Source organism: Schistocerca americana, chromosome 11 (genome assembly GCF_021461395.2).
Source record: "Schistocerca americana isolate TAMUIC-IGC-003095 chromosome 11, iqSchAmer2.1, whole genome shotgun sequence".
Taxonomy (NCBI): Eukaryota; Metazoa; Arthropoda; class Insecta; order Orthoptera; family Acrididae; genus Schistocerca; species Schistocerca americana.
The window spans coordinates 187,259,845-187,274,591 of NC_060129.1; the positions used below are offsets into that span (position 1 = coordinate 187,259,845).

A 14,747-nucleotide genomic window follows, 5' to 3' on the forward strand; every position below is an offset into this window, starting at 1 on the left:
AGGAAAGCAAACTGTAATTTTTCAGTCATTGGTTACCTGAAACCAAATATAATACCCACCAAAAAGCAAAACAGCCAGAGCAGCAATCAGGATAAAATAAGAATTGTATCACACAAATGTGTGCATGCTCCTCCACACCCACACCCACAGCCATATCCACACTCATTGGGAAGCTCAAGAATTTTCGTTTCCATTCTGATGGTATGGGGTAGCTGTAGGTGGAATGATTGGACCCAGGTATCAGACAGGTAGACCATGCACCTACTGCCATTACTTGCTCTCAGAAGACTATGGTAGGCTGTACAGTGTGTGACTTGTGCTGACATCACCACTGACAAGTGTTTGATACAGCCAAGGATGTTTTGGAATTCCCGGTGACCAAATGTTGAGTTGTAAAAATATTCTTGAATGGGTAGCTGTAAGTGCATTGGCATTCTTCCTACCAGAGGGCTACACACAAGCTGTGCTGCTAACAACACACGTCTTATGTTAGAACTATTTGTGTGACATTCACATTTGTTCATCAGTCTGGAAGTTCATGTATGTGTTCCTTCATGTATTGACCTGACATTATTTCCTATGTATGCACAGATGTTCTCCACCTGGTTGACGCCCTTACTATTAGCCAATAAAGATGATGATGTTTGTGGTAGTTTTTTAATTCATTTAGAATCAAATAAAAAACCATGATTGTTTTGTGAAATGAATTTATCATATGTGGTTTTAAGAATTTCTACCCATAGCTGAAATTGCTCTCCAAAGCAAAGAACAAGCCACTTGGGAAAATTGTTTTATTTCTATTTTAAAATCATTGCTTACTCTTCTTTTTCGTTTCCTTTATTCTTTGAATGGAAACACCTATGTACAAAACTGGAGGATATTATATTTAATAAATGTAGTATTTTTATAATATTGTGACACTTTTAAATAACGGTACCTACTAGAAAATTTGGAAACGTAGTCTGCACTGAATGAGATTGGTCATTATTGAATTTCCTGTGATGGTTTGCTTTATGAAAATGTTAGAGTGTTGCAAAATGATATCATTCTGGTAGAATCTCATGTTAATTTTAAACCACTTACATTTACTGAATAAGTTATCTGTGTCCCTGAGTTTGTGTGTGCTCAAATATTGTTCTTTTGTATCTTGTAAATCAACATTTCACACCTCTTTCTTCATTCCTCAGTTTCATTCAAAGTGCTGGTGAGAGCTGTGACATCTCATTTCAAGAAATATTACATCAAGGAGTAGTCAACGACGAGCTGGAGATGGATGCAGAGAAGTCGACAGATTTCACTGTGTGCGATAGCTATACCAAAATATCGATTTCACAAGAAGATAGCTTATTCAGCACGAGATTTAGTCGTAGCATTAGGGAAAAGGATTTTCACAAGTTTAACTGTAATTTCTGCCTAAAGAGCTTCCCTTCCAAATACAGACTCATAATGCATGTCTTCAACCACATTGATGGTGTGCAGGCACCTGCATATGTGTGTAAGTCATGTGGTGAGGTATTGCCCACTGATGACTGCTTGAAAAAACATTTGAGAATCAGTGAGTGTGCTGCCGACAGTGAGATACTCGACTGCAGTGCTGACCATGAAAACAATATCTCCATGGAGGGTGTACGAGAAGGAAGCATGGAACAGACTGAGAACCAGTCTTCATCCAAGGAAAGTAGGAAAACTTTCAAGAAATGTAATACACATAATGTGACACAAGCTGCTGAAAAACCCGAAAGATGCAATGATGATGGAATTTTATCTACAAATGATAATGTCCACAGCGTCCTAAGTGCAAAGAGGTGTCACAGTTGTGATGTTTGTGCTAAATTGTTTACTCTATCAAGTGCTCTTAGGAGACACAAATTAATACACACTGGTGAGAGATCCCACAAATGCGACGTTTGCGGCAAATCTTTTACTCATTTGAGTACTCTCAAGTCCCACTACATAATACACACTGGTAAGAGACCTTATAAATGTAGCGTTTGTGGAAAATGTTTTACTCAATTGAGCAATCGGAAGAAACATGAATTAATACACAATGGAAACAGACCTCATAAATGTGATGTTTGCGGCAAAGCTTTCACTACACTGTACAATCTCAAGACCCATATATTAATACATACTGGAAAGCTACCATACAAATGTAGTGTTTGTGGAAAATCGTTTGTAAATTCTAGTAATCTGAAGGCACATGAAATAATACACACAGGAAAGAGACCCTACAAATGTGATACTTGTGGCAAATCTTTTAATGCATTGTCCAATCTCAATCGCCATGTCTCAATACACAGTGGAGAGAGACCCCATAAATGTAGTGTTTGTGGAAAATCGTTTAATCAGCCGAGTAGTCTGAAGGCTCATTATTTAGTACACACTGGACAAAGAATACACACATGCGTTGGTTGTGACAAATCTTTTTCAGAACTGGGTCATGTAGAGGCACAAAGATTAACAGACACAGGAAAGAGTGCCCACAAATGTGATACTAGTGGAAAGTGTTTTACTTATTTGGGTAATCTCAAGAAACAGTCGATACCACACACTGGCAAACGACCGCACATGTGTATTGTTTGTGGAAAATCGTTTACTCGTTTGAGCTGTCTCAAGAGGCATGAATTAATACACACTGGAGCGAGACTACACAAATGCAATGTTTGTGACAAATCTTTTTTATTACTGGATCATCTAAAGAGACACGCATTAATACACGTAGGGAAGAATTCGCACAAATGTGATAATTGTGGCAAATGTTTTACTCTGCAACTGTTAAGAAAAAAAACGTAGTACACACTGCCGAACGACCGTATCAATGGAGTGCTTGTGGAAGATAATTCAACCATTCCAGTAATTTCAAAACACAGGAATTACTACACAATAAAAAAGGCTACACAGTTATATATGTGGGAAATTACTTAGGTTGATCGTTTTGAGAAGCATTCTATAGTACATACTTAGTAGAAACCATTCAAAGCATTGTGGAGGTCTATCGTGTTACACATGTTGCAAGACCACACATATGTTATGAAAATTGTTCGCATCTGCTAGAGGGAGGTCATAAAAATGACAAATCTATTTCTCCTTCTTAACGTTTGAAGAAGATTTATACTAAATACTACATATGAATCACACAGTTGCGATTTTTTTGTTCTGATAATGCCTTAATGAACTGGCTACCAGAAATTTGTGCATTGAGAAATATCTTTCACTCGTTTGGGTAGAAGTTCCAAGTAGTAATCAGGACCCCATATTCATCATGAGAATGGATCAATTTGTTGCCAATTTTTTGAAAGATACTGCCAAGCAAGATTCATGAAGCTGTATGCACCAGACAGGTGTCATCTAAGATGTGCTTATTACATATTCTTCACTCAGGCTATTTATCTGAAAAATGGAGAAAGATACAAAAATCTCACGATCTTGCAAACACTCTACTGAGGTATGCTTCCTTAATAGTTGCTATTTGTGAAGTTAATAATCTGCACACATGTTAACTGTTTTGTACTAGAATGAGATTTTCACTCTGCAGCGGAGTGTGTGCTGATACGAAACTTCCTGGCAGATTAAAACTGTGTGCCCGGCCGAGACTCGAACTCAGGACCTTTGCCTTTCGCAGGCAAGTGCTCCACCGTCTGAGCTACCGAAGCACGACTCACGCCCAGTACTCACAGCTTTACTTCTACCAGTATCTTGTCTCCTACCTTCCAAACTTTACAGAAACTCTCCTGCGTACCTACTTGTGTACTAGTTTCCCATTAGGAAATAACTGATGTTGGTGAGTATGCAGCGATAAGCCAAAAATTTTAATCATCTGCCTAGTAGCATTTTGATACACCTTCAGAATGCAATACATCACTCCTGCATGGTGTGGACTCATTAGTTCTTTGTTAGTTTTCCATTAGTACATTGGACTACATGTCGAAACATAGCTCACACAGTACCCATAAGTTATAGGCTGTTGGTCTGTTGCTGTGTAGACAGTGTACAATAGCATCCCAAATGCGTTTCATGATGATCTAATATGTTGAACTAGGTGGGCAAGACAAGTGTGAGCTATCATGCTGCTCAGACCATTGTAGTGTGTTTCTGGCCCTGTGACTTGGACAGTTACCCTGCTGCAAGATAATGTCACTGTCAGGGAAGATGTAAAGAGGTTGCAATAATGTTAGTATTATCCACAGCTGTCATGATGCTTTGAGTTATGACCAGTTTTTCTTGGTATCTCACATGAATATCCCCCATAGCATGACATTGCCTTCATCTTCCTGCATCTGTTGTATGGTACATGTTGTGAATAACCACTCATCTGGATGATGGCATATCTGGGCAACCGTTGACCTGGTCGAACAAGAAATGTCACTTATCCCAACATGTGACACATCTTTCTAGATATGCAGTCCAATCTCAATTATTGCATTTCAACTGCTGCTGTAACTGACAATGTTGTTAGATCAACATTAGAATACAAAGCTGTTATGTAACTTGGGGCCTCATTCTCAACAATGTCTGCTGAATTGCTTGAGTCTCCTGTCTTCATAGACTGACATAGATCCCACTTTACAGAGCAGCCAGACTCTGATCTCCCATTCTCTAGGTAAAGCACAAGCATCCTACACCTTCTTGTCAAGTTGTGGTTTCACCATCTTTCAACGATGTTCTATAGAGGCTCACAATAGGAGCACATGAGCAACCAACCAGATTCGCTGTTAGTGAGATGCTATTACCCAGGTACTAGGAAAAACCATCTGCTCTTTGGCAAAGTTATTTGTCTGTTGTTTTTCACATACTGTCGCTAGAATGATTACACATTCATCTCTGCTTGTACAGATTCATTACTATGTGATATACCCACAATGCCACTGCGCAGCATACGGCCCTCCTATGGAAGTGGATATAATGATTTGGATCAAAACTGTATATTACGCAAAAGGGTCATTTGGTAAATTGTGTAGTAATTCAGATTTTCATGCTTTGTTAAATTTTATATCAATACACTACTGGCTGTTTGAGCTGTATTATTTGTGAAATATTTTTGTGTAGTACAAAGCTCTGTACATAATTCTGAGTTAATGATGAGTAGTTTATGCATAAAGTCTTTTAATTATTTGTCTGTTTCTAATTATCATGTAACTGCTGCACAAACTTATGTGGGAAATCTATGTCATCATGTAGTGTCAGATTATAATTCCAATTGTATAAAACACAAGGACAATTGAAACAGCTCAAAGTGTGACTACTAGAATATAAATTTAATCCAAATGCATAATTTTTATTGTAAAAAGTAAATATAGCAAATGTGGTTTCTTTTTAATTGCTTTGTTTTAATTTTATTTCTTTTTAGTTGTCTTCTTTCATCTACTGTAAACATAATTTCATAGTGTGTGTTTTCCTTTATTTCTCTAATAAGTGTGAGGTTTCAGAAAGCTTTACTAAAGCTCTGTCTCATATTTCATAAAGTTTGTTTTTGATCAGTTTTTTCGATTTTCTACCTCTTTCTTGTTGGTTTGTTATGTTTTGTCATACTCGTAGTAACTTGAGGTAATTGTTATTAAGTGGTAGGCATTTTTGAGTTTTGTGACACTTTCAGCTTTATGGCTTTTGTCTGAAATGAGAATGTATCTGTCATGATGGTTCTTGAAACATAATACTGTGCTGCTATCTGGAGTGTAATACTGCAGTGGCTTTTAAATATTTAGGTAATGGTGATATATTTGCAGTTTGTGGAGTACTATTCTTCATACACACTTGATAAGGAGTTTTTGTTGTGACTTGGAATGAAATTGCATGGATTTTAAAATATATCATTATCCGTATAGCAGTGTTGTTACACTATTTTGTCCAGATATTTAGTTGCATATTTCTGCTTCAGTTCCTTTTGGTACTGCGTGGATGGTCTATTTTAATCATAACAGAAAAATATTTTTCCTCTCAATAGTGCTTGCTGAGACAAAAATTATTATTATTCTTATTCAAGTAAGAACAGAGCCTTGAATTCACAAACTTACAGTGCTTCTACTCAAATGAAGCTTAAATCCTGGCTTGTAACTGTTCTATTTTAATAGTCTCATCACTGAAAATGAGATTCTGATGATTCTGAACAGAAATTAAAGTAACCCACAGTAAGATATTAAAATAGGGTTTCAAATCACAGAATAGCAAATATTGGCAATATAACTTTGTCAAAATACAGTGCCATTAATTGTTGCAGTGTGGTATTTAATCATAAGACCAACACAAATGTCATTATTAGTAACTTTTAGATGTGTTCTGTTGAAATATATCTGACAAATGCCATAAAGGCTGTAATGACCATCTTCACAGTATCACCATTGCCCTTCAAGCTAATATGTGTGGCATTTTCCAACCAAAACGTTCTTAGAAAATTCATTTAGAGACAATAATTGTTGACATTTCTGTTTTGTAAGTGAGCTCAGCAACTCCTTGCACTGTTGTCCAAAATGATTCGTTTTAAAACCTGAGTTGTTATACATCTGTCAAAAGACAAACATTACTGTTCACTCGAGTCCAAAGTGAAATCAAGAAAGTGTGATTATAATATTGTCGTTTGTAGAATTGCAGTACCTTCTTGTTTGAAATTACTTGAGTGAATGGAGTTTGTTGGAAGATGATACAGGTTTCATTTAAAGCTAAAAAAATACTTTTCACTATAGTACAAAATTGTGAACCCTCCCAGGGGACACCGCATTATCGTAGGCACCTTCAGTGTTTGGTAGGAGGGTTTGCATGCTCTGACAAAGTCGAGAGCTGTGCTGGAGGTAGTGTAGCTACTGGCTGTGTCACCCAAGCCAGATTGGTTTCGATCTAGGAGTCAGTGTGTCCCACAACATAGGGCCGGGAGGGGGGTGGGAGCTCTATAGGTGTAGGAAACCCAACCCACCTAGGGGAGTAAACCCTAAAAAATTCAGGTCCTCCAAGTCAGTGGTTAGGTGTGAGGGTAACAACCCCACGCAGGAAAAAAGTGCTGTTGTGGATATTATACATATGCCTCGCAATGGAAAGCATTGCCTCTTATGATCCGGCGAGGAAAACGGTTAAAGAGATATTTGGATAGCCACCTTGAATGTGAGGACAGTCAAGAGGCCTGGCAAGACGCAAGAAATAGGGAGTGAACTAGATAAGTACCAAGTGAAAATAGCAGCTATACAAGAAACTACATGGAAAGGGCAAGGAATGATAGCATTGGGGGAACATTTCATGAAGTACAGCGTTGGAGATACAGGCCTTTATGGCACTGGTTTCCCTCTACATAGGCGTATGAACGCTAACATAATTGGTTTTATGGCAATGGCAGTGACAGAATATGTTATCTAAGGATAAGGACAAAAATTTTTGATGTTACAATAATGAATGTCTACGCCCCTACTGAGGAGACAGATGAAGATGAGGAGGATATATTTTATGCCTAGTTGGAAGAAGAAACTGGTAAAATCGAAAGGCACAATGTGAAAATAATGCTCAGAGACATAAATGCAAAAATAGAGAAAGAAGAGGTTCTTAAAACACTACCACAACAAATGTCAAAAATTAATTATGATTTGTAGTGTTGCTCATGCTGCTAAATATTGCATTTTCGGGCAACAACAAAGTTATATCATGTGGCAGGTGTCATTAGAGCACAGTTAATAAAGTCATTTCATGAAATAATGGATAAACTAGGCACTTCCTACGCTGGTCTCGTTGTGAACTCATGGCTCAATCATCGAAAATCTAGGTAGTGATGATTCCAAGCTCAGATGCAAAGAGGCCTAGGTGTTATTCTGCGATATTCAAAAGTTTTGTAGATGTGTTTCATAAACCATTCTTGAAGATTAAACTTCTGCAAGTTACCACAATGGTGCAATATCACGTAACACACAAAACATCACTTCACAATACAAAACATACTTGAAAATATCTTCCTCACTGTTAAAGTTCACATTTCATAAACTGATTACAAGTTGCGTCTTTTCAACATGACGACCAAGACTTGTCTCCAGTAACCACCTATGCGCCCAAAAATCGGTTACAAGTATGACAAGGATCATAGTGACAACAGAAAAAATACACATAAGAATAATATCATTGCAACATAAACATATTGATTTAGCAAAGTATCTCTACATTAATGAAATCAAATCTGAATGTTGTCTCAGAAATATGTTAACTACTTTACAGAAACACAGTAGAATATTGCTGGTATCGAGGTGCATGGTATTGGGTGTCCCAAACAGCAAGATAAGGTAGTAAGGTACACTAATCATTATATAAAATTATAGTATCTTTGAAACAGTACGTAGAGAGTATTGATCCTCATGGTATAATATTAAAGTAATGAAATGTAATAGATTAAAAGTTGCTTTAACCATATCTTTTCAAACTTGCAAAAATTACTAAATTTTGCAACAGGCCTCACTTCACTCTCTTCAGAACAGTACCTATAAATATCAAAATGTAATCTGTTAATCTGTAACATATTGTATGCAAAGAAAAAACTCATAAAAGTTTTGAATCTTCGTTACAACTATGTACATGAGCACAGAATATGTCTCCTGGCATTATAATAAGAAAAGTATTAAAATTTTTAAACAAGAGTCCAATTGTTATTTTCAGTCCATCATTATATATACATACACACACATCTAAAAACAAAGATGATGAGACTTACCAAACAAAAGCGCTGGCAGGTCGAAAGACATACATACAAACAAACAAACAAACACAAACATACACACAAAATTCTAGCTTTCGCAACCAACGGTTGCCTCATCAGGAAAGAGGGAAGGAGAGGGAAAGACGAAAGGATGTGGGTTTTAAGGGAGAGGGAAAGGAGTCATTCCAATCCCAGGAGCGGAAAGACTTACCTTAGGGGGGAAAAAAGGACAGGTACACACTCGCGCACACACACGCATATCCATCCGTATATACACAGAGACAAGCAGACATTTGTAGAGGCAAAGAGTTTGGCCAGAGATGTCAGTCGAGGCGGAAGTAAAGAGGCAAAGATGTTGTTGAAAGACAGGTGAGTTATGAGCGGCGGCAACTTGAAACTAGCGGAGGTTGTGGCCTGGTGGATAGCGAGAAGAGAGGATATACTGAAGGGCAAGTTCCCATCTCCGGAGTTCTGACAGGTTGGTGTTAGTGGGAAGTATCCAGATAACCCGGACGGTGTAACACTGTGCCAAGATGTGCTGGCCGTGCACCAAGGCTTGTTTAGCCACAGGGTGATCCTCATTACCAACAAACACTGTCTGCCTGTGTCCATTCAAGTGAATGGACAGTTTGTTGCTGGTCATTCCCACATAGAAAGCTTCACAGTGTAGGCAGGTCAGTTGGTAAATCACTTGGGTGCTTTCACACGTGGCTCTGCCTTTGATCGTGTACACCTTCCAGGTTACAGGACTGGAGTAGGTGGTCGTGGGAGGGTGCATGGGACAGGTTTTACACCGGGGGTGGTTACAAGGGTAGGAGCCAGAGGTTAGGGAAGGTGGTTTGGGGATTTCATAGGGATGAACTAACAGGTTTTCAAGTTGCTGCCGCTCATACCTCACCTGTCTTTCAACAACATCTTTGCCTCTTTACTTCCGCCTCGACTGACATCTCTGGCCAAACTCTTTGCCTCTACAACTGTTTGCTTGTGTCTGTGTATATGCGGATGGATATGCATGTGTGTGCGAGTGTGTACCTGTCATTTTTTTCCCCTAAGGTAAGTCTTTCTGCTCCCGGGATTGGAATGACTCCTTACCCTCTCCCTTAAAACCAACATCCTTTCGTCTTTCCCTCTCCTTCCCTCTTTCCTGACGAAGCAACCGTTGGTTGCGAAAGCTAGAATTTTGTGTGTATGTTTGTGTTTGTTTGTTTGTTTGTTTGTTTGTTTGTATGTATGTCTTTTGACCTGCCAGCGCTTTTGTTTCGTAAGTCTCATCATCTTTGTTTATACATGGACAGTGAGTAATATATATATATATATATATATATATATATATATATATATATATATTACTGACAGAGATCGTATCGGACTTCATGAAGAACAATACAAGAAACTTCTACAGAACGTTCAGAGAAAATATGACTGGATATCAACCACCCAACTTGTGCTTCAGAAGACCGGATGGAACCCTAGAAACCAATACCAAAAACAATTGTGACATTCTGGCAAAGTACTTTGAAAAACTGCTCAACACGGACCCCCCCCCATGGAAGAAATGATGACAGAAACGAGCACATACAATCCAGATAGTGAACCTCCAACTCTAGAAGAAGTTAAAGAAATAATAGTCACTCAAGAATCGTAGAGCACCAGGAGAAGATGGCATCATCGCGGAAATCTGGAAGTTGCAAGACCCAGAACTCACCAAAGACATCCACAGGATCTTGGAAGACCATGAAAATTCCTGGCGACTGGAAAACTGCCCTGATACACCCACTACCAAAAAAGGTGACAAGACTGACCCGAACTACTACAGAGGAATATCCCTACTACCGGTCACATACAAGATCCTCTCTAAAGCTTTACTGAACAGACTAGAATGCCAAACCGACCACTTGATTGGGGAATACCAAGCAGGCTTCCGTAAATGGCGGTCTTGTGCGGAACAAATTTGGAACCTGAAAATGATTTTACAACACAAACAGAACCTGATCATTACCTTTGTTGACTTCAAAAAGGCGTACGACTCTATCGACCGGAAAACTCTCTTCAAAATTCTAGCAGAATACAAAGTAGACAACAAAACACGGGCTATCATAGAGCAAACTTTAACCAACACGACCTCCAAAGTAAAGTTCTGTGGGGGACTATCAGAGCCCTTTGAAATAAACACAGGTGTCCGACAAGGCGATGGCCTCTCACCTCTCCTTTTCAATCTGGTGTTAGATAAGGTCATAAAAGAATGGGAAAAATCACAACAGGGGATAACCTTAGGAAACCTACAGATTAAATGCCTGGCTTTTGCAGACGATTTGGCGATTGTCACGAAAGGTATAAAGGAAACAAAAGACGCTATTGAAAAACTGCACGAAATCGCTTCCAAAACTGGACTTCAGATCTCTTACGAAAAGACACAGTTTATGAGCACAAAGAAACTCTCATCTCTGAACACAAAGTATGGCACGATTTACAAAACGGCAAACTTCAAATACCTCGGTGAAACACTACAAATGAGTGGACATAACAGAGACTCAAACGAAGAAAGAAAGACTAAACTGGACAAGGCATACAAAGTAGTGTGGAATCATTACAACAAGAAGTCTATCTCACAAAAAGCCAAATTACGCCATTACGACACGGTGGTGCTCCCCGAGGCACTATATGCAGCAGAGACCACACTAATCCTAGGGCATACACGTATCAGACAATTAGAAAAAGTAGAACGGAAAATACTTAGGAAAATATTTGGCGCAACTAACAACAATGGAATATGGATCAAGAAACCTACAAAGGAACTGTACAAACATATGGAGACAATCACAGAAAAAATTAGAAAACGCAGACTACAATTCTATGGACACCTATACAGAATGCCATCACACAGGCTGACCAAACAGATCTTTGACTGGGTAACCACTAGAAACAACAAATGGGTGGCAGAGGTAGAAAACGACCTGAACCAGCTCAACATAACAGCAGACACAATAAACGACAGAATAAAGTTCAGAAACATCATTAAGAAAAGTAAACTACATGAGATAAAATGCGACAAACGAACAGGCATAAAATGGACCGAAGAACGCAAGCAAGATCACAGCCAGAAGATGAAAGAAATATGGGCAACCAAAAAGGCAATCAAGATGAAGCCGAAGACACAAAGCCGACAAGAAACATGGACAGAGGACTGGAAACAGAAACACAGCGAGCGAATGAGGGAAGTTTGGGCAGCAAGGAAGGCAGCAAAAGGAACTGGCCATGTAGTTTAGTCCAAATGCGCTCTTTAAGGGCAAAACACCAATTTTATATACACACACACACACACACACACACACACACACACACACACACACACACACACACACACACACACACATGCTCTCTCACTGTCCATTTTACCACTGTAGTTCCTGTTCTCCTAGTTAAGTTTTTCCTCTATTACCAGGTCTGTAGGTAGTCCCTTTACATAGTTCCTTTTAACTGGTGGGTTCCTTATCTACACAGGTAGTTGACCTGAAATTATTACATAGGCTTTACTCTTCAGTTCAGTATAAGTTCCTACACAAATATTCAGTGTTATATTGTGTCACCAAGAATGATCAAACACTAGTAGAAGGACATAAAAGAAACAATATGAAAGATTATAATAATCTAACAATTACTCATATTCAATAAAAATTCTGTATATTACAACACACATTAAATTTCTCATTTTCTAACATCACTAAAAAAAAAAAAATCTTGTTTGTGGCATGTCATAAGCAAGCTTTTATTATCCATAGGCCATCAACATTCTGATGTGAAAGTAATTGGAATTTTTACTCTACTATAATACAGTACGATAGTGTGTAAATAAATTTGGAAATTAATTTTAAAGTTATTCAACCAGATACAGTTAACTACATTAACATGGAAATTTGTGACCACCAGACAGCATTTAAGAAAACAATTGCTTGTTGATCTGTATTGAAGAGCATGAGGACATGGTACAATTATAGGCACTGCAACAATGGAGGTGCGATATCTCAAAATATGTGGATGGAAAAGAAAAATAGAAATAGGTACTACTGGAGAGTTCAGCCTAGCCCCCTCTCATCAGCAGAAGAAGAAAAATAGAACAGAATCAGTGACAGGCAGTTGGATAAGAAATAAAAGGGGAGAATTCAAAAAATATAACTGAGAGCAGAATATCAACAACCGCCCACCAATATAAAATACAACGCAGACATGGCAGAGTGGCCAACTGTGATAATACCCCTACAGTAGCTTAAGAAACCCATCACTGATATATATTGTCTATCCCAAAATTCACCCCCCCCCCCCCAAATACAGATCCAATCTAACTGTAGCATAAAAACCTATAATATGACATGTACAAAGGAAGAAAAGTGCTCAGGGGTACACAGAGTCTTACGAAAACAGAAGAAATATTATTGTAATATGCAAAATATCAAAAGGTTTCACACTAATCCTCAACATGTTATATACAAAGATAAAACTAAGAAAAATGAAGATTGTTAGTATCTGTGCATTGCCTCCATAGGCAGACAGAATGGTTCACCAATAATACACAAAAGAATGAATTAATTCCACAATGGGTAAGGTTCTTCTCAATTTCATACATCCCAACTGTCAAGTGGGCAAATAAGCAGGCATAGCTTGTCCATAATATTCCTATTGCAGTCTTCTCATAATGTGTCCAAGCACAAACTCTGGTGGGTTCCAGCATATAGGCTCAGAAAATATAATAACAGCAACAAAGTATTTTCAGCATAAATGGCATCAGCACATGAAGAAAATAGTCACAGATTTAAGCATGTGTACATAATAGCCTTTTCCATAAACATTGTTACCAAAGTGAGTGAGTGTTCATGACTCCACTGCTCACCACACACAACTACCCTAACAAGTCACACTACTAATACTTCAAGAGTATTTTTAAACCATAGTAAGCACAAAATATGAATGTCAAAATGTTCATTAAAATGTCTAATAACTAACATGGGTAAACTACAACTAAAATAGCACATGTCCTACGACCCAAATAAAATAAAATGCATAAGCAACCATCAAAATATTTTCTTACATATAGGCATATATTCAATGTATAGTACATATATTACATGTGTACATGGTTCATAAAGCAAAACCATTTTGCACTTCCTTTCAGCAATAAGTAAGCTTCAGTACCAGATATAGTTACCATATCACATGATAGGAAACAAACTTCATAAACAAAATAAAATGTGAAAAATTTTCCTTGTATTCCAGGTTATTGAGATTTGCAAATTTCATTCTAGGTATCAATTCAGTCACATTCCTCAAACCAAATAGTTTTGGATAGATCAATCTGTAAGCATTTGGGTGAGGATTTTCTTTCACCTCAAATAGTCCTATATAAATGCCAAAAAAAGTGTAAAATCCTGCCTTTTGCATCGTGTCTTTTCTTTCTGTAATCTGCTTGTTTTTTTCATGGTGTTTTTTACAATTTGTTCTCTCTCCTGACGTGACAAAATCTGACGAACTGGAAAATCGATGTGTTCAGTAATAAAGCTAGTAGGTCTTTCATTAAACATAATTTCGAATGGTGAAATACGTGGTTCTTAATACAATATGTTCCGCACAACCTCCGTTTCTCTCTCATGTATACCTCTCTACTCGATTACTGGATGGGTGATAAACTGAAATCAAAATGTTTTATTTTTTGCAGTTTCAACAAAATCTTTCCATACTTTTGTTGTAAATTGTGACCCATTGTCTGACAAGATTGCTTGTCGAGTACCTGCCTTATTGAAATTATCACTGGTTAATTTAGATGTAATCTAAATTCTTAATGGATTCAATTTGATGAATATTGAGAATATGTCAACAATCACAAAGATATAACTGTAACCTCCTTTTGACTTGGGGAGGGGTCCATAAATGTCGCAAGCTGCCAGCTCTAAAATTTTGCTGGGCAAAATATTTTGCATCATCCCTCTGCATGTTTGATTACTCACCTTTACTCTTTGGCATTGGTCACAGGCTGCTAATTTTTTCTTCACTCTTCTGGCAATATTATAAAAGTAGACGTTTTCCTGAATCTTTTGTATTC

At 37.9% G+C, this 14,747-nt stretch overlaps 1 protein-coding gene across 4 annotated transcripts in view; it reads left to right on the plus strand.

The window, feature by feature from the left end:
- Positions 1-3,619, plus strand: part of LOC124553908 (zinc finger protein 708-like) — a 90,322-nt gene extending 86,703 nt beyond the window's left edge. For all 4 annotated transcript variants that reach the window (XM_047127929.1, XM_047127931.1, XM_047127932.1 and 1 more), the window contains exon 6: positions 1,188-3,619. In XM_047127929.1, coding sequence (XP_046983885.1) covers positions 1,188-2,793 — 1,606 coding nt within the window. In that variant the 3' untranslated portion in view covers positions 2,794-3,619. The remainder of the gene's footprint in view (positions 1-1,187) is intronic.
- Positions 3,620-14,747: the final 11,128 nt, after the last annotated feature.